The sequence below is a fragment of the Pteronotus mesoamericanus genome, unplaced genomic scaffold (genome assembly GCF_021234165.1).
Source record: "Pteronotus mesoamericanus isolate MK-2021 breed Mesoamerican mustached bat unplaced genomic scaffold, CSHL_Meso_final scaffold_54, whole genome shotgun sequence".
In the NCBI taxonomy this organism is placed as follows: Eukaryota; Metazoa; Chordata; class Mammalia; order Chiroptera; family Mormoopidae; genus Pteronotus; species Pteronotus mesoamericanus.
Window position 1 is genome coordinate 61,896,387 of NW_026555321.1, and position 21,011 is coordinate 61,917,397.

The window sequence follows — 21,011 nt, forward strand, 5'->3', positions numbered from 1 at the left end:
CCATGTAACAGGCACCGTACTAGAATCATTGGTTCCTAAGCTGTCGGGGCCTCCCGAGCATCTGCGGGGGTTAGGGTTTCACACAGAACCCGAGCTCCGGGTTAGCGGCCTGTGGGCCCATCTCTCTTCACTGTTCATCTTTCAAGGCGTCCCCTCCCTCTCCCCGCGGCATCTGTCCAGCCAGGACCCCCTGCACAGTCTCCCTCCCTTTGAGGGCAGCAGAACTGGAAATAACAAGCCCTTGTCTTCTTGCATTCTTTAAGTGTTCGGTCTATTTCCAAGCTTCCAATTCTTTTCTGATGACCTAGCTCTGTATCTAAACCGCAACAGACCCCACAGACGAGGGGAAAAAAAAAAAAACAACCAACAACAACAGGTAAGAGCCAGAAGGGATTTCTCGACGACCTAGTGCCCACAGCGCAGGAGCGGGAGGCGCGCGGAGTCTCACCCTTTGGGGCCACGCCCCTTCACCGGAACTGCGATGCGGCACCTTTGCGCCGGACCGGAACTTGTGCAGAGACCTGTGCCCTGGAAGAAGCGAGGGCAGGGAGTAGGCGGACGTGTACTTCGCCACGCCTTTGCTTGCTGGGCGTTGCAAACGGCGAAGAGTCAGCCCTGCAAGGAAGTCATGGTGCTGGCTTCTCGACTGTGGCGCTTTCTCCCTTCGGGGCGTGTTGCGGTCCCGGGACCTCGGCTTCGGACGGGGGCTGCAGGCGGGCGCGGAAAGTGCGTGCCTCAGCGATTCGGCGGCATAGAGGTAGCGCGACGTCAAGGCTCCGGGGAGGGTGGGTGCTGGCAACCATCGCACACAGGCAAGCGTTTCTCTTCCGCAAGCCTGCTTTCCTCCCTGTAAAGGGTACTTCGCTCCTTGTCCCCAGTTTCTGCTTCCGCTCCCTGTGAAAGCAGAGCGTGAGGGGCCTGAGACTTGGTACTACGCAGGTATTTACAAAGTTACTGCAGTGGCTCGTTTTAGTTGCACACTTGTGGACGCTGTGAGGTGACCGTTGGATTGTCGGGTTTTGGCGTTTCTGTTAAACTGGCCGGGCCTTGGTTTATTTCTGGAGGAGGATTGGGGGCCGATGCACGTGATGTGGAATTTGAATTGGGTGTTTTAGTCATTAAAACTCTAATAGCCCTTTTTTATTACGTGCTTGTTGTGTTCCTTAGTCGGGGTGGGGGCTGTGTGAAAGACGGAAAGGCTCGACTTATTTCCTGCAAAGCTTGCAGCCAGTTGGGCAGGTGTTAGGGGACCTGAGCAGAGGAAGGGAGGAGTGGCACTAAGCCTGAAACTGCTGAGCTTCAGGTTTTCGAGGCAGAGCATTGGTGAAGTTTAAATTCTAGAGGACTATGATATATAAAGTTTATTGAATGTTTGCTGTAACCATACATTGTATTAAGCATTGCCTCATTTAATCTTCATCCCCACCTTGTGTGATAAGAAATATGATTTTAACCATTTTTAAAAAGAGGAAACTGAAGTAGGGTTAAATAATGTGTCCAACTTTCTCACAGCTGGGAAGCAGGTTACCATCTTCCAAGCATGAGCTGCCTGTAGTTGCTGTGTTAAAAACATGGAAACTAGAGAAGCAGCATAGAAAGGGTAGAGAAAAAAAGATCAGAATACGAAAGTTCAGCACCTCCTTGTCGCAGGTAGGGCAGAGCTCTGAGACATTAGGGGCTTGGCTCCAGGTCAGTGTGGTTAAGTGAGTCATGATCTTTTTTGCTGTTGGAAGGTCTCTCCTTCAACTTGTTAAATTTGAAACACCGATGAAGCACAATGACGTGTGGTCTCCCTGTGTAACAAAACCAGTTTCTCACCGGTTCCTCCGTAGAAACAAGAGTTAACTTCCTGCTGCATCTCATCAACCTTATAATGAGGCAGAGTTATTCCAGAACCTTTTGTAATAAAATACTAATCCAAAAGCAGTAACAAAAATTCTTCTCTCCAGGTGAATTGAATTTTTAGGGAGTTGTAACTATGTATTGTTACCAATTTACCAGTTGCTTAAGTATTTTCAAGACTGTCATTTTGGGGTTTTTTTTTTTTCCAGGGTTTTTTTTTCCTAAGCATAAGGTCAACGAGTTGAGTTGCAGGTATTTATTTTCCAGGATTTTGTGGAGCGTGGAGGTTACTTCTGAGGGGCTGAGAAGACATTGCATTTTTATTTGCAATCTATATTATATAACACCCATCTTGGAATGTTTATTCTTCAACAAATTTGTACTGTTTTCTCTGAGCACCGCTCTGTTCTGTGCTGAGGATACAATGAACAGGAGAAACCTTTTCTCATTTACATTACAGACTGGAAGGAAAGGTGGCAATTTAGTAAATGTAATTAATGGTGGGTGTTAGGGAAAGGGCAGCAAAGTTACACTAAACCTGATCATGAAGGAAGGAAAAGAAAAGGTGTAAGCAGTTAGAGATGAGAGCTACAGAGTGTTTTGGACAACAGTGTTTCAGTAGAGAGAGTATGAGATACGCCTTGAGGTAAGAAAAAGGGGTCTTTTTAAGGAACTAAAAGTGACTGAAGTCTGGAATAGAAGAATAAACTGAAATAAATCAATGCTGCAAAGTCAGCATGTGCCAGTTTTTTAATTAGCTGTTACTACACAACAAATCATCACAGAATTTACTGGCTTAAATTAAAACAGCAAGTTGTTTCTGCTGGGTAGGAGTCCAGGTGGGTGCTTCTAGACTGAAGGTTTCTCATGAGTTTAAATCAGGCTGTTCAGCTGCTGAGGTCTCAGTTGTAGTCTCACCCTATGCTGTCTCTGCACTGCACCCTGATGATGGGGCAGTTGGTTAAGGATTGTTCCTCTTACAGTCCTCCGGACCTAGGAATGTAGGTCTTGTTGGCCACCAGAGCCAGATCAAGGGATGTTCCCTAGGCAGTAGCTGTAAAAACCATGGCAGTGGTATGTTGGGAAATGCCCTGCCTGGTTTCAGGAACTGTAGCCCCACCAACAGGCGCGAGGGCCCCAAGGCTGGAACTAATCAAGGAGGCCTTGGGAAAACAGGCCACTGAGGAGACAAAACCTGTCCCCCTGGCAGGGGCACAGCCCCTGCCTCCCTCACATCACCCTACTTGGCAGCAATGGCTGGCTAGTTAGTCAATGATGGGTAAGACCCCTCGATGGAAGGGGCAACCTAAGACAGGCACAGCCGCGTGGGCATCAGGGAAAAACTTGGGGGACACGGAGAAAGGGCAAAAAGACCCGTACCCCTCGACTCGGCTTTGATATGGCCGGGGTCCTCATTCTATCTGAAAGAAGTTTCCTTGTCTCTTGGTGGCTCCCTCCCCCCGCCCGCCTCAGGCACAAAACAATACTGGAGGTAGTCCTAAACTGGATCTGGTGCTTCCCAGAGGAAATCAGGCCTATGAGTAAATTCTTTAAAGCATCTTTGTTTCTCTCTCAAAAGCTACCATAGCGAGCTCTTGCTGGGAAGGAAATTTACATTATTCACAGACCCTGACCCTAAACCCTTTGGTGCTCTTATGTTTACGCGCTCATGTTTACTCATCTCCGGATTTACTGTGAATCCAGTGTGTTCCTGCTATTTGTTTTCTTCAAAACATCACCTGTTCTCTGTAAACATTAACATACATAATGAGATCACCTGGACATTCCTATTACCTAGCCCCATTGATGACCCTTTCAATAAAAGCCTTTGGGCAAAGGGGCTCAGAGGCTCCTTCCACTGGAGGGAAGTCACCATGCCCCCTCTCCTGGCAGGCAGAGAAGTGTTTGCGATGACTTGTGTTTATTCCCCCCATTCATGACAACCCCGGGACATGCTCTGCGGGAACCAGAGTCCACAGTCCCACCTTAGCTGGCCACCTGGAACACAGATCCTCGGATGGAGGAGCTCCACACTCCACCACCACAGTGACATGGAACCTAGCAGAGGGAGAGCTTGATGATAGTGTCCACACTTCGTGGTGCCTGGAGAGGGTCATTTTTGGTCCCCAGTTGTGTGCTAAATTAGATGCCTGTCCTTTAGGCTGAAGTTTTAAGCTAAGCAAGTAAACCTCTTTCACAGAGAATTTAGGCCCTTTTCAGTCAGCTTCCCCCGAGGTGGGCTGTGGGGTAGGTAAGTCTGGGGAAGTCTTTCAAACATGGTTCCTCACTTTGCAGTTGCCTCATTGGCTTTCTAAGCAAGATGTTTTGGGGGCTTGTCTCTCAGGTGTGAGTCTTAAAAGTTGGAGTGTCAGGTGTGGGGTGTAAAACCTTTGCCCTTCAGCGAGAAGAGTTCTCTGATTATGGGTTGCTGTGTCAGGAGTGGGGTTTATGGCAAGACTGTCTCTGCCTCTCCCACCTGTTTCAATGTGGGCTTTTTTCCTCGCTTGATGTGGAGTCACTCAGCTAGATTTTGGGTTTCTTTCAGAGGAAATTGTTGTTTGTAGCTATAGATTTGCTGTGTCTATGGGAGAAGTTGTGTTGGGATCCTCTTCTATCATCCTTTTGAAAGGGAACCTGTTGGGGCCACTGTGGAGGCGACCAACCACAGCCAGATTCTGAAACCCTTGTAAACCTGATTTTATTCTAAGGATTGTAGAAACCATGAAAGTTTTAAACAGATTTTTTAAAAACCAGATTTGCATTAAAAACTTTTGTGTAGTGTCAAGAATGGACAGACTAGTGGATGCTGGAGACCAGGTAAGAGATCACCGATATAGGAGAGGTGAGCACTGTGGTGATTTGAACTGTGAAGGGGGCGATGAGACTGGAAATTAGTGGATGCAATCGGAGGCTGTATAGAGATACACATAGCATACTCAAAGGATAGATTTGGTGTGAGGGTTAGAGAGAAAGGGTTAAGGAAGAGTCTCAGGTTCTGGCTTGAGCACAGGGTGTGGGTGGTGGTGCTCTTTGCTGGGATAGGACTACAGAAAGCAATCTGGGGGCTCAGGGAGGAGATGAGTTATGTTTCAGGCTGTTTAAGGCAAATGTGAGATGAGGTGGCCAAGGTGACATGTGGAATAGACAGTAGTTGGACCGGTCAGGCATTTACCTTCTGAGGTCTGGTCTGGAGATGCAGATTCAGGAGAGTTTAGCATGTAGTTGTAAGTAATATTGTGGTAATAGTAAGACCAGAAGGAGGCCTGGCACCAACCATGGAGGAATTCCAACATTTAAGAGGAGGAGCTGGTGGGAAGTTAGGAAACCAAGCGTGCATTTAAAAAAAAGAAAAAAAAAAAATCAAAATTGGTGAATTTTTGTGCAGCCATTTTAATACTGAAGATGGGAAAAAGTTACACAACATTTCGGTGTATTATGCTTTATTGTTTCAAGAAAGGTAAAAACACAACTGAAATGGAGAAAAAAAAAGATTTGTTCAAGTGAATGGAGAAGGTGCTATGACTAAGTGGTTTGCAAATTTTCTTGGTACTATTCACGTTTGGCCAAAAAATTCTTTGTTGTGGGGCTGTTTTATTCATTGGAAGATGTTTAGAAGCACCCTTGGCCTCCACCGACTAGAAGGCAACAGTGGGAAATTTTTACTCAAAATTTCCACATCAGTGAAGTTATTGGTGAAAATGAAAAATGTGTCTTTTGTTTTACAGAAAAACTCAGCGGACTTTTTGGCCAACCTGACATGTTGGCGTCTTATGTTTATTTCAATCAATTATAACATCTATGCCTCCTTAATCCAGCATTTACCAGCATGACAGGTTTTTGGATGAGCTACCACCCTTAGGTATTGTTACAGATCTTTCCTTAACAGGATATACTCTCCCTATAAAGTAATAATGTGAAGTAGTTTTATTGAAGAATTTGATGAGGTAAATTTTAAGCTTCCAGTATTCTTAGGATCGATTGTTTTGCGTAAGGGGGAGAAAAGTGATGTAATTTTTGTTTGGTGTAGCAGTTGTTTCAGATTTTCTCTTTGATGACCTCTGACCGTAATTGTTTCCACAGGTGACAGGAAACCCAGGCGCTTTCAGAAGAAGTCTTATATTCTCAGCCTTGTCTTATTTGGGTTTTGAAACTTACCAACTTCTTTCTTCGGCTGCTGTGGTTCATGCCACAGCCAAAGGTAAGTCAGTTAAACATCTGGGGCACATAGAGATTTATGTTTGTCATTTTGGTGTTAATAACATAGTTGTTTTTGAATAGATACTGAAATTGACATTGTTATAGGCTAGATTATTTTCTGCTTTCCTCCACGTCAGTCTGATATACTTTCTTTTAATAACTCCAGCTCCTTCAATGAGAAATACTGTATTAATATGTTATAATTTTATAGGACCCTTGCACTAAGACTGGTACATTTTTTTCCTTTATTTTTATTGTAGACATTACAGATGTCCCCATTTTCCTTTCCCTTTGCCCGCCTCCACTCAGCCCCTACCCCCTCTTCCCTGTGGCCTTCACCACACTGTTGTCTGTGTCTATGGGTTATGCATACATATATGTTCTTTGTGATATATTGTGGAAGGGTTTCAGGGGTTGTGGTAGGAACAAAGAATGTCCTACAGAGACCATATCTGGTCCACAAAACCCAAAGTTCTTACTCTCTGGATGTGTATACAAAAAGTTTGTCAATCCTGCTTTATAATGATAAAATGATTCTTTTGTTTCCTTATTGCTAAGAAGTGTTAGGGCTTCTTGATACAATTAAGAAGGGCCCAATTACTCTGAGATAGAAGTATTTAATTTTTAAAGAATGCAATTTGGTACTAAATATCAAATAACTGGTTGAAAAGTAGAAAAATCACTCAAATTTCTTAGCATACTATAGATAAATAAACATTTTAAGAGTTGTCATATTTTAAAAGTTAAATTTAGTTAAACAAGTTGCGTATACAGACAGCCAAAATTTCAGCATATTAAAGTCTTTTAATTGAGAGGTTAAGCCTTTTTTTCACAGGCCCCACTTTTTAATCGTCGAGAAGGGAGTTGGGGAAAGAAGCAGAAATTTGATTTTGAATAGCTGTTCATATTAAAGTTCTGGTAAATGAAGAACTTTAGAGTATTAGCTAAAAATTACTTGTTGCTGATTTTTTTTATCTGTGAGTGTTCTTTTAAAAAGCAGGTAATTGAGAATTGCTATCTGTTTTTATCTTTGTTTTTTGTAATGCATCATTTTCATGAAGGACAAAAGAGAGGACCTGGTTTTATCACTGACTCAGTGACATATTTTAGCAAATAGTACATTTCAGCTTTTTAAAGCTCCGTAGACTTTTCACCATAGCTCCAGTATTCACAACTTTGTAAAGCTGTTAGGATAAGCGCATTATCACATTGTAATATTAATTTTTAAAAAAGTTATCCTTGAGAGATGTGCTCAGTGGCTGTGCTTTTAAGATCTGTGTGTGTATGTTCCATTATAATACTAATTTTTGAAAAGATGCTAACCAAATTAAATTTCTTCCAAGTCAAAGTGTCAGCGGAGATCAGAACTCTATCTTTTTTTTGTGTGTCTCATGCTTAGTTTATGTGTGTTAGCACCAACTCATTGCTGAAGTGGGTGCAAAGCATTTGTGCTCCTCAACAGCAAAATATGGTACCTTGAAAAGCAAAGCCCAAATTACTTTCAGCCCTTAATGATGATGGTCCATTTTTTTCAACCATGATTTTTTAATCCTTGCCTGAGGATATGTTTATTGATTTTAGAGAAAGGAAGTAGGGGTCGGGGAGAGAAAAAGAAATAGTGATGTGAGAAACATTTATCAGTTGCCTCCCATATGTCCCTCGATGGAGGATTGAATCCATAACCCTTCGCTGCAAGGGATGATGCTCCTCCAATCAACTGAGCCAAGGCACACCATGATCTTTATGACATAAAATTGCTGCATGTTCAGTAACATGCAAATAACATTTTAAGGTGCTACACCCGAGTGAGGCCTACTTGAGCTAAGTGTGGCCCTGTGCAACCTATGTGAAGTTAGAGGCAGTCTTGCTGTCACCTGTTCCCTTACTCTGCAACCCTTGCATCCCCTATCTTTCCTCACCTCTTGAGTGAGTGCAGGGAATTGGGCCCCAGGACTTCTGTGGACCAACTGGAGGTGCCTGCTCACATTGGCCCCCTGTCCTTGCAGGTAGCACCTGTGCAAATGGCAACTTCAGGTGTAAGCTTATGAAGCATTTTGCTTCAGCGGAGACCATTCATTGCAGTAAGGTCTCCACTGCAGAAACAGGGTCATATGACCTGTTCTGTGCCATCAGCACTTTATGAAAAGCTTGAGTGATGAACTTGGCTTTGCAATGTTGATGAAAGCAGACTGCAGGGTGGCAATTTGGGTCTTCAACCAGGCAGCCCTTTCCTGTTCCCAGGAGAGGCGACCTTGTCACTGGAGACTCCATCTTGGTGACCATTGCAGCAAACTCAACCCGAGAGAAGGAAAAATGTACCTTGACATAGTCAGGCAAAATGCGTCCACCTTCAATGACTCCCATTGTCGCCCCTGCTGCAAACTGATAGTGTTTCCAGTCTTCATGTATGTAGCCTGGAGTGTGTGTTCCCAAAAACAGTCACTGGAAGTGGTCTAACAATGGACAGTGCATGTGTTCATTTCTTATTGGGCAGAGGCTTGGTGTCCATTGTGACAGCTGTTGTGAAGGGATCCCTGGAGGGCACAGAGGCACTAAACACCTATCTGCAGTGAAGCAGATGTTGCTGGTGTCCTCCTGAAGGATCTGAACTCAGTTACAGGATCAGAAAAAGACCCCAAGGAGGGGGAAAATTTCGGCAAAGAAGTGATCGCCTGTGACTAGGAGATGGTGAAAATGAAAGGGTTTCTTAAATGTGCTTTTGGCTTCTCTGTAGCTGATTGAAGGGAAGCATTTTGAAGAGTCTTATGATTTCTACCATTAGTAAGGGTCTCTGTGGAATAATTATATCCTGGGAGAGAATGGTATCACGAAGATGACAGTACCCCTGACAAGGAGGCTCGTTTGAAGAAGAGTGCAGAAAAACTTTGGGAAATTCAGAAAGAGCTCAAGCTTTAAAGTCATTTAAAGCTACCATTCTGAACTTATTGAAGAGATGGTAGTTATAGGATTATATACCAGATATTTGAATAAACTTAAATTCATAAAAGTAGGGGAAAAAATAGGGTAGAATGACTTAGTTCTCTAGCTTTTTTATTTAGCATCCAGGTGCTGGATGTTCCTTATTTTTTACAGTTCCTGACTGCAGCGAAGATGTTTCTGGTACTTCTCCTGTACCAATACTAGCCTTCTATATGTATGTAGTTGACATTTGGCCCAAAAGTATATATGATATATGTGTGTATTGTGTTATAGGAGTTCTGATTCTTTTTATCCTGTACATGCTAATGCATTCATTTTGGCTGGCTTATACCTATGTTCATTTATATACTATTCAAAAGAAGTCATAACTTTCTCTACAATGTAAAAATAAAAGTATATACAAGGGGGAGCCCAAAATAAACCAGAATTAATAAAAAATTGTGTATTTAGTATTACATGCTTAGACTTCAGTCACCTTCAAAGCACTCTCCATTTGATGCAGTACCCCTGTCGAGACTTTTTCCCACTGCTCAAAACAGTTTTTGAACTTGTCAATTGTGATGTCTTTTAGTGCTACCATTTTTTTGTTTCACTTCTCCCACATGGACAAAATATTTCCCTTCGAGGATTTTTTTCATTCGGGGAAGGAAACCAAAAAAAAAAAGGTGGCTCAGAGCAAAATCTGGTGAATAGGGAGCGTGGGGCACAAGGGTCATTCCATTTTTGTCCAGAAACTGCTGAACACTCAGCAGGGTGTGGGCAGGTGCTCTTGTAAACTACCCATCATGAAATGGGCAAGCATGCCAAAAGAGTCTTCAAAAAAATTCACTGAAGCCAAATGCAGCCTCCCACAACAAGGCCAGCTGGTACCCTGATACAGATGGGTTCCTAGAACACTCACCTAGTGGGGGAATCCTGTACTACAAGGGACCCGCCTTCCAGGAGGTAATTCCAGTTTTATTTTGGTACCCCCTTGTATGTGCAGAAATGACTCAATGTTCCAATCCTAGCAATAAGTAAAACCTTGAAAAAAATAACATTTTAATATTCCAAGGTATAATTTATTCTGAAAACTAAATTCATTGTGTTTGTTAGAGATTTTAATGAGACCTGCCCTATGTTTTAGAATCCTTTCTCTATCTTCAAGCATATTTTGAGCACTTGAAATGTTAATGCAGAGAAAAGAGTATGGATGTTTATTTAGCTTTCCTTGATTTTCTTTAACTTTGTTTTGTAAACAAAACATCACTTTATAACTAGTTGATTGATATGTTCATTTAATTTGTTTATGAGATGAGGCTGTAGCCCAGCTATTGGGGGGGGAAAAGGTCAATTGATAAAACAGAGAAGCCCCGTTTTTTTATAACTTGGAAAATGATCCAAGTTCATGTGAAAATATAACTTCATTGGTCCTTGCAAGTTTTCCTTTGTGATCTCTCTCTTTTTTCTTTCCTATGCTGTGATTCTTATTTTTCATATATTTTTGAAATTGGTCTTCAGTTAATTCCATTCATCAGAACTTCTGCTTAATTTTATTTAAATCAGCTTCATGCTCATTGAAACCAATTAATTTTCCTTCCTCCAGCTACTGGGATTAAACCATATTCTGAATTGAAATTTTTTTAGAACTTAATCTAAGGCATAATATGTGTTCAACATTCCAGTTGGATGGGATTGTGGGACTCATTTTTTAAGGCAATGTCTATACTTAAACCACAAGATTGTATCAACTACCTACTTGTCAGCCGCAATTGAAGCAGTCCATTAATAAGTTTTTTATTTCCTTAAAACAGACAAAATTTAAAGCCCCTCAAGATATGCCATCAAGAGAGGGAGGGGGGTATCTAGGTATCACTTGTAAAATGCTTAAAAGTGACTCAACCTGAATGACCTTCCTAAATCACTTCCATTGTCTCTTCACTTTTGATCTTGATTTCTCTTTATTGAAGATCTTTTAGCACTGAGGTCTGTGCTCCTTCACGTGTAACCTTGTGTTACTTCAGGGCCCTTTAGAGGCACTGTCTCCAGTCCTGCTAGGGATTATTGGTGTGAAAAATTTGCCTTAAATTTTAGGATGTAGCTGGTGCTTAGAGTCATCTAGTATCCAGAGAAATCTGAGAGTATCTAGAATACTTAGATACTCACTTTCTGCTTTCTAAGTCCTCTACTGAGAAACTTCAGAAATAGAGCTATTTTACCTGCTTGGAGAAGTATCCATATCTGTCCAGGTGCCTCTCACATGTCTCAGAGTGCATTCAGCAAGAATAACTAGAAAACCTAAGTTTACTAACTTATGCATATAGTCACATCATTGACTCCTTTTATGTTGACCTTTTTATGTTTATTTTTTGAAAAATTCAAAAATTCATTCATTCCACATACTCCTTTTAGGCTAAATTTAAAGTTTCACTGTACAGCTGTGGGTGAATTAATATCTGTTTATCTTGGGATATGTATTGATTATTTAGGTTGAAAAAATATTTTTTAAAAATTATATTTTACTGATTATGCTATTACAGGAAAAGTAATTTACTTTAAAAGTTTGGTGCATTTTATAGAATATGGTCTCTTTATGTCAGTAACATAGCTTATTTTTAAATGTTTTCAGGAAAAGTACAGTGCATTAAACAAGTAAAAAAAAACAAAAAACCAAAAAACAAAACCACAGCTGATTTGCAGAGATGTGAGTGGTCTACATGCTCCCACCTTAGTGCCCATGTGAGTCTGTAGTAAGTGCATCTTTTCTTATAAATTACACACTAGATGATTTTAGAAATTTCTTTTTAGAGTCAGGAAAAAAATGTTTCTAAAACCTCGATACTATAGTTTATGGAACTGTACTATATAATAAAGAAATTGGAGATAAGTGATATAAGAAGTTATAAAAGAATAATATACAGATAAGTTAAATTATTTTAAATTATTCACTAGATTTCTACATTCGAAAAAAAAAAAAATTACATGGGTGATGAATGTAGAGTTCCTGGATCATGTTCAGGACAGTATCTCTTTATTGGGCTCCTCAGGGTGTGGAAGAAAAATCAGTGAGTAGAATTGAATGTGACTCTGCTACTTTACACATGCCATGTACACATTACAGTATGCCTGGTCAGTATATTTAATATTGTAAACAAGTTTCCACACACTTAGTGACTTACTGTCTTCCAATTCGTAGTTTAAAAGCCTCAAATGGGTCCCTCTCTGTTCAAGGAGTCAGCATGGCTGTATTCTTTTGGAGGCTCAAGGGGAGAATGTGCCTGGTGTTTTCAGCTTTGAGAGGCTTTCTGCATTCCTTGGCTAAAACCTGTTTTCCTGCCTATTCATAACCATGAATATATCACTCTGATCTCAACTCTATTATCATGCTTTCTCTGACTTTTTTCTTCTGCCTCCCTTGCCCACTTTTAAGGACTTATGTGATTATCCTGGGCGCACCTGGCTAATCCAAGATCATTTTCTATTTTGATGTTAGCTGATTAGCAACCTTAATTCCATTTATAAATTTAACTCCCCTTTATTATGTCAGCTATACATTTTCATAGGTTCCAGGGATTAAGATGTGGACATGATCAGGGTCATAGTTCTGCTTAGCACAAAATATTGACTAAGAATGTTGAGACTATTACTTACTGTTTTTTAAAGAATCTTTGGGTTGTTATAACCTCAATTTGGAGAGTGAGCCACTGATAAAAAAAAATATAGAATAAATTGGAAGGAAACTTAAGAGAATTACCAACTGTGTGACTATTACTGGGTTGGCCAAAAAGTCCATTTAGTTTTTTCTATAAAACAAAAGACACATTTTTCATTGTCACCAATAACTTCATTGATTTGGAAATTTTGAGTATATCAGCTATCTCCCACTATTGGCGTCTAGTGGATAGAGGCCAAGGGTGCTGCTAAACATTTTCCACAACAGCCCCACAACAAAGAATTTTTTGGCCAAAATGTCAGTAGTACCAAGAAACTTTGCAAACCACTTTTGACACATTTACTCAGTCACAGCACCTTCTCCATTCACTGCATAAATCTTTTTTTTCATTTCAGTTGTGTTTTTACCTTCTTGAAATAATACAGCATAATATGCTGAAACTTGCATATTTTCTTCCATCTTCAGTATTAAAATGGCTGCACAAAAATTCACCAATTCTGATTTTTTTTCTTTAATGCATGCTGATATGACAGCTGTCACAGTACAAGCTAACAAAATTGTTTTGAATGAAGTTAAAGACAACTAAGTTCTACTAGGGCTGTGGTACAGAAAAAACTAAACAAACTTTTTGGCCAACCCAATATTAAACTCCAGTACCTAACAAGATTGAAATAAGATTGAAGGAAAAAAATCTTTCAGGGTTTCTTTGCTTATTGTCATTTAATTTTTCTTAAACTAGTATGGTTATATCATGGTGTTAATAAAAAATACTTCATGTGGTTGTGTCATTCATGAGTTTTTTTTTCTTTTTTGATGATTTGGGTTTTAATTCAAAAATTTAACCTCAATACACTATGATTAATTAAAGCATTCCAATATAAATAACAAACTGAACTCAGTACATTGGAATGTTAGGTCATTTGTAGGACTAATAAGCACCCTTATAGAAAACAAAATTCAGTGTCTCCCTTAATAATTGGAATATCCTGAAATTCACATTTAATTTTTTCCAGTAACTAGTCAACTTCAGAGCATTATACTCTCTATAAGGTTTATATGTTTGAGAGTAATGTCTAAACTAGTTAGTGAGTTGTTTGGAACACAGTGTGAATCAGGTAAGTTTCAGATTCTCTATATAGTTAATTTCATCTAAGTTTTTGATGACAGATGACTCTTTAAAATATCTGTATAAGTCAGGTCATAAAGTGAATCTGGTAAAACAGCGTGGTTCAATACATGCAAACTGTAAGTTTTCTTATCATCGTTTTCTACAATCGATGGTAATTAACAGCAACAACATCAAAGACTGGAGGAGGAGAGTACCGTAACTTGTCACAGGAAGTTCCTTTTCTCATTTTAAAAAATGTATCATATTGAGTACCAGAATAAGTTGTCTTAAGTTTTTATTTTCCATGGTATAAATAAATCACTTACTATGATAGCTTCATAATTATTTATTTCTTTTACACTTGTGTTTAGATACTTCAGGATGTTGGATCTATGTAATTTTCTTTGCTTATATATGAAAGTGTGTTTCTTAGAATTGTTGCCATCTGGCTTGGGAAGACCTGCTTTACTGTGTGATTTTCATTTATAGTATTCAGAGTTGAAGAAGTCCTGCAACAAGCAGATTACCTCTATGAAAGTGGAGAAACTGAAAAACTCTATCAGTTGCTGACCCAGTACAAGGAAAGGTAAGCAGAGTGTGATGGGCCTGGGTTTGCAGTTTTCTCAACATTCTCTTGTTATTTAACACTTAAAATGAGTCCTGGTGCTGCAAGTCTTCACAATTTTTTTAGATTTTTACTTCAAAATAATATTTCTTAGAGCTTCATTTATAGCATGCTATTTCTTAAGTTAAATGATTCAAAACTGCTGCATGTATGTCATTGACTTAGAAAAGGTTGTTCTACTTATAATAGTAGAATACTGAAATACTTTGTCCATTTTGTTAGTTTACTTTGGATCATACAAGTTGCCGAAGATGTTTACGTAACCGATAGCATGTTTGTCATTTCTTATAAATTAATTTCTTACTGGTATAAGATTTTAATGAATTCAGGTGGTTGTATGCCTCCACTGAATGGTGTCTGTGTATTACGTTAGAACCACAGCCTTTAGAGAAGCTAAAAATACCTTTTTAAAAAAATTAGTTTACATGTTTAGTCCAGAGTATCAGTGTAATAAACACATTTAGGGAGAAGATAGAGGTGGGGTAGATCCAGCCCTATAAAGTGAATCAAATAAGGCATTTCCAAGTCACTGATTAACCTTATCTCTTTTTACTTCCTTTTTTAGATTCTTAAGACCTATCGTTTTACTTCCTAAATGTCTGTAGGACCTAGGTCTCCTTCTACTGTTCTCTCAGTAACTTGGGAGAGCTGGCCATGCATTTTTACACTCACTTTAGTAATTAGTTGAAAAGTAAGCTGTTAGGTAGTTACTCCATATTCATCGAATTATAAATATACTATTCCTTCCTTTAGTTTAAAAATTTTATGTGAATACCATTTTTTGTTAAATATGAGGAGGGGCAAAAGTAGGTTTACAGTTGTGAGTACATAAAATAGTTTACCATATTACTTGTTAGTATAGAAAATACAATAAATAACTATAAACCTACTTTTGCCCCACCTTATATATAATATAGTAGGCTTAAAGGCAGACATTTAATAAAAAGGAATTTAAGGTTAGTTTTAAAACTATTTCTACCTCTTGTGATTACTACTTTATTTATTAAGCATTTCTTATTTTACATAATTGTGTTTAAGTGGAAGTTCTTCAAGGAGTACGGTGCCCTTACTTGAAATATGCCATGTCTTGTGGCATGGATTCATTTGGAAATTACATTGTACTCATTGTAGTCACTCAGTAATATGTACTTATATATCTGTTGTGTGCCAGGTACTGTATGTGGGGCTAGGGTACAGACCCTGTATGTCAATTTGATGTGTTTGATGTCCTGTCTGAAACCTAATGCAATGCAGTCAAGCCTCAAGTTATAGGTTGCCTTTTGTAGGGCAAGTGTTTGGAGAATTCAAAAGAAAGATATTTTCTAGGGAAGGTAGCATTTCAGAGTAAGTTAATATTTATGTGTAATACTAGGTATTTTGTAGGAAATTTCTTACCAAATAAAGCTATGTGAGAAAATTACAAATTTAACATTATGAATAATGATATTTGATATCATGTTGCATATTTATTTCTTAGTGATGTGACCTTTGACAGTTTTTAAAAATGCAACTTAAAAATGGTGGTTTTGTATTTACTTTAATTAGTGAAGATGCAGAATTACTATGGCGTTTGGCTCGGGCGTCACGTGACATGGCTCAGCTTAGCGGAACCTCAGAAGAGGAGAGAAAAGCCCTGGTATATGAAGCCCTAGAGTATGCAAAAAGAGCACTAGAGAAAAATGAAGCAAGTTTTGCAGCTCATAAGGTGAGGTGCATAAAGTAACAATGGTTACCACGTACTGAGGGGTACACTGGTCTACACTTATCAATTATCCCTAATTTACGTAGGAAAGAACATTCTTTATGTTAAAATAAGGAAGAAATGTATGTTTATAACACTTTTTCAAAGAAGTTTTTTCCTTTGTGTTATTGAATACTTAACTACCTTCATGAGTTTGATAAATTACTTCTCTTAATGCTTATTTTCATGAATTGCCTGTATCTTTACTCCTAGTAGTACAAATACTTAACATATGTTTTCTTACTTTCCTTACATTCTGTTTCTGTTCTGTGAGACTAAGTGTAACTTTTCACATGAAACCCCACTACTTTCTGGATTTCCTAACTGGATAGAATAGTGGTTTTTAATGGACACTGGGGAGAATATAAGACATTATTGGTAGTTTGGATTAGGACATTACTTTGTCATGTTGGACTGTCCTCAGTAGAGCCCCAGGTCATTGGGAGATTTTCATATGCTCCCTATAGGGGCTAGTTCTCTGGCCTGTTCCTCCATACCCTGACACATGCCTGCATGCACACACACACACAGGTTTTATATTAAGGATAAAACAGATACAAATCCTTTAAATTTGTTGCGACCTCTTTTGTGGCCCAGTATATGGCCCATCTTTATAAATATTCTTTATGTACATTCATTCAACTGCTGTTGAGAGTGTCTTAGAAATGTCATTGAGATCAAGTTGTTGATAGTTCCAGTCTATCAGTGATGTTCCAATCTTCTCTATGTTTACTGATTTCTGTCTATCTGTTCTACCAGCCATTGAGAGGTGGAGTGAAATCTCCAAGTATAATTGTAGATTTTGTCTGTTGATCTTTGCAATTTTATTAGTTTTTACAACATGCACATTTATTTATTTATTTATTTTTAATTTTGTTTTTTGAGTCCAAGTCTCTCTATTTCAAATGCCTGGCAGCCAGGCAGGCAGCAGCAGCAGTGTAGTGTTCCTGGCTGGCAAGCATAGGGCTGGGGTGGCAGCTCCATTTGGTTCACCAAGGGCACTGCCAGTAGAGACCTTTGCCCCAGGACAGTCTAGATGCTGTGAACAGGCAGAGTAACCAACCTTTCTTTTTTGTCTTGCTAATCCAGCTCCAAGAAAGAGGGTGCTGTTTCCCCTGTGTACTTGGGTCCCAGAATAGGCTCTTCACTGACATCCTTCTTCCCACAGTGGCCCTCTTCGTTTTTGCTCCCTTCCTAAGGCAGCTTTGGGTGCCAGCAGAGCCATGGGTGTGGCTGCAGGCTCTGGACATCAGAGGGGCTTGCGTCTGGCAGCAGGTGGTGATACAGAGCAGTGCTGTCGGAGCGGGCTGAGAGCTGAGTGCACGGAGTAGTGAGGCAGCAGGGCAAGCCACAGGGCTCGGAGGGCAGGTGTCCCTTATCATAGAGAAACCAGACTGTCTGGAGTAGCTCTGTGTGTCTCCCTGCAAGTGGCAGGCAATACATTGGGCAGCCTGTAGGTTTCTCAAGCCCTGTAGAGGAGATGCCAGTGCAGAGTGGCTCTTGCTCATTTGCCTATGTCAGGTTCATGAGGTAGGTTTTGTGATCTCCTTGCATAGTTGCCATCTATTTGGTAGAACCAGTAACCAGGATTAAGGCTGATGTAAGTGGTGGTGCTGGGTGCCAGGAAGACTACAGATAGCAGCCAGCTCATGGTTTCCTTGTCATAGAAGACTTCAAACTCATTCATGTGGGTATGGCGAAAGAATTGACCAGCCAAGGTGTTCTAGTACCTAGTTACAATTCAGTAATAATTTCAGCTCCTGCTCTTCAGGCAGTGCCCTTGGGGGTATGCGGCCAGTGACTCTATTTTGCCGTGTAAAACATGCACTTTTTTGCCCAAATTTTTTAGGGAAAAATAAGGATTCATATTATACATGGGTAGTATTAATTCCGTATCTATATAAATGTCTTTAATTCTTTTATTTATGCTAATGTGTTAAAAGACTAACTAGAAAGCAATAACAATATCCATATGTTCAAAAATAAAATGTTACAATCCCTTTATAATACAAAAGCAAGTATCTAGATATAAATAATTGAATTAAAAAATTAAAATGAAAGATTTTTTTTCCTGAAAGTTTGGACCAAAAACGTGGGTGTGCTTTATGCACAGAGAGTGCATTATACATGGCAAGATATGGTATATGCACCGTGTCTCCTTGATCCTTGTTAGCCTCAGTAGCCTGAAGTTCCCCCACCAGCCACTGGAGGTGTCCAGTACGATCTGTGGAGTTGATCAAGAGTCAGAAGTTTTCACGGTAACAAAAATTCATGTTGAGAGAGATGAGGTGGAGGCCACGGAATGGGGAAAGGGCATAGAACCTCTCAATTCTGAAGCGAAGTGAACTGAAGGTGTCAGCACTTGGTCGTAATCATGGTCGTGCTTGCCCAGTCCTGTGCTAGGGCAGAGGCATATAAAACATCATCTCTAGCTTTAAGGAACTCTCACCCTAGCTGAAGACCAAACAGTATGATGATAGGGCCCAAGTGCCTGAGGAGAATGGTTCAGAGGACTAAGGGCTCTAGGAGTTCAGGGTAGATTGAAAAGTGAACTAGAATGGGAAGCAAAGGCCACTCAGGAAAGATGACGTGGACCTAGGTAAGTTGGGGAAAGGTGGGATTATTAAACAGGAGTGGAAGGCATTCTAGAGAGAGCCAACAGGAGCACAGCTGAGACTAGTGTGGGAAGGGTATGCTGCCACAACATGTACTTTTAAAGTGTTGTTATTAGGAATGTAAACATGCAGTATTGTTTCAGTTTCTTGATTCACTGACCTCTTTGTCACTGTAAAATGATCGTTTTTATCTAGAATTATTCTTTGTTTTAATTGCCTACTTTGTCTGATATTAATGTAGCTATTTTCTTTTGTTAACATGTCTCCTTTTCTGTTAATTTATTTGTGTCTTTATATTTAACATATACTTCTTTTTAAAGATTGTATTTATTTATTTTTAGACAGAGGGGAAAGGAGGGAGAGAGGGAAACATCAATGTGTGGTTGCTTCTCATGCACCCCCTACTGGGGACCTGGCCTGCAACCCACGGATGTGCCCTGACTGGGAATGAAACCAGCGACCCTTTGGTTTGCAGGCTGGCATTCAGTCCACTGAGCCACAATAGCTGGGGCAACATATACTTTTGGAAAGCTGGTAATAATTTTCTTTTTTCTTTTTTTTGCTAACATTCTTTTTAAAAAAAATCAGTTTTTCAGTTGCACGTGACATTTAACATTATATTAGTTTCAGTTGTACAACATAGTGGTTAGATATTTTTATACCTTACAGAGTGATCCTCTGATAAGTTTAGTACCTACCTGGCACCCTACAAAGTTATCACAATATTGACTGCATTCCTTGTGCTGTATTTTACATCCCTGTGACCATTTTATAAGTACTAATCTGTACTTAACACCTTCACTTTTTTCACCCAGCCCCCAAAGCCCTTCCCATCTGGTCCTCACCAGTTCTCTGTATTGATGAATGTTTCTATTTCATTGATTTTTTTTTTTTTTTTTTTTTTTTTACATTATTAAGGTATTTTTTGGGGGAGCGCAGGGATAGAGAGAGGGAGAGAAACATTGATGTGAGAAAGAAACAGGGATTGATTCTCTCTCGTACTCAGTCCAAACCCACAACTTAGGCGTCTGCCCTGACTTGGAATCGAACTGACTACCTTTTGCTTCGTGGGATGATCCCAATAATCCCCAGTCAACTGAGCCACACCAGTCAGGGCTGTTTTGTTTAGTTTTTTAAATTCCATATATCAGCCATATATCATCACATGGCTGTTGTCTTTCTCTCCCTGACTTATTAGCATAGTATCATCTAGGTCAATCCAATCCATCCATGTTGCCATAAATGATAAGTTTTCATTCTTTTTATGGGTGAGCAGTATTGAGCCGTAAATTTTGCTCAGCTATAAATATTATGGCTGAACAACATTGTATTTATGTAGTACCTTTTTATCCATTCATCTGTTGATGGACACTTAGGTCACTTCTAAATCTTTTTGATGCTATTGTAGTTTTAATTTCATTTTCACATTATTTATTGCAAGTGTATAGGAATGCAACTGATTTTTGCATATTGATTTTACATCTTACAGCTTTGCTAAACTCGGTTACTGTATAGTCTTTAGAGTTTTCCATATAATATCATGTCATCTATCATGTCAAGTAGAGCTAGTTTTACTCTTTCATTTCTTTATCTTGCCCAACTTCCCTGGCTAGAACTCACAGCACTGTGTTGTAGTGGCAATTCTTGTCCCTGATTGTAGGGGAACCTATTAGGCTCACTGTGTTTCTCAGGTGTCACTGCTGCCTGATGACTGCTATCTCAAGAACCTTTATTATATTTTGTTTGGTTTTTTAATGTTTCAGGCAAGAAGGTAAGTATAGTATCTATTAACCTCTCTTGGCTGTATCTATGTAAAAGTTTTCTTTAAAAATAATGTAAACTCAATATAGACAATAGTCATTTTGGAAATTGAAAAAGAGTACAAATACAGAAATAAAAACCACTCATGATTACACCTCCTACTGTTAACTGTTGCTGATCATTAACTAACTATAAGTCACCAAATGCCACCTTAATCAGGGGAGATTGTGTTTGCTCTGCATGTAGGTGATACATGCATAAGAGAAGATGATTTTACCCAGAGTCCTGAGGTGTGGGAGAGGCTCGGAGCACCGTGTTTGAGACCCTGTGTGACCCCTCTAGTCATCTGAATTAGGTGTCTGTCATTGCATATTAAATGAATATGGACTATAGAGGTGTGTGTGTGAAAAATGATACTTTTTCCTTTTTCAGAAACATTGAAAGTACAAAGTATTTTGGTGGAGAATAGATCAAAACAGAAGTTTGGGTGTTAAAATCTTTCTGGCTAAAATAATTAAAATCCCACAGAA

General features: G+C 39.5%; 1 protein-coding gene and 1 pseudogene across 5 annotated transcripts in view; one reads left to right on the forward strand and one right to left on the reverse strand.

Moving 5' to 3' along the window:
• The first annotated feature begins 510 nt into the window (after window positions 1-510).
• Window positions 511-21,011, forward strand: part of RMDN1 (regulator of microtubule dynamics 1) — a 45,986-nt gene continuing 25,485 nt past the window's right edge. For all 5 annotated transcript variants that reach the window (XR_008530974.1, XR_008530975.1, XM_054595550.1 and 2 more), the window contains exons 1-4: window positions 511-757; window positions 5,923-6,040; window positions 14,229-14,325; window positions 15,910-16,069. Coding sequence is in view for 3 of the 5 variants with exons in the window: in XM_054595550.1 (XP_054451525.1) it covers window positions 629-757; window positions 5,923-6,040; window positions 14,229-14,325; window positions 15,910-16,069 (504 nt within the window). In the remaining 2 variants the exon portion in view is untranslated. The remainder of the gene's footprint in view (window positions 758-5,922; window positions 6,041-14,228; window positions 14,326-15,909; window positions 16,070-21,011) is intronic.
• LOC129088481 (sphingomyelin phosphodiesterase-like) lies at window positions 16,973-18,378 on the reverse strand (annotated as a pseudogene).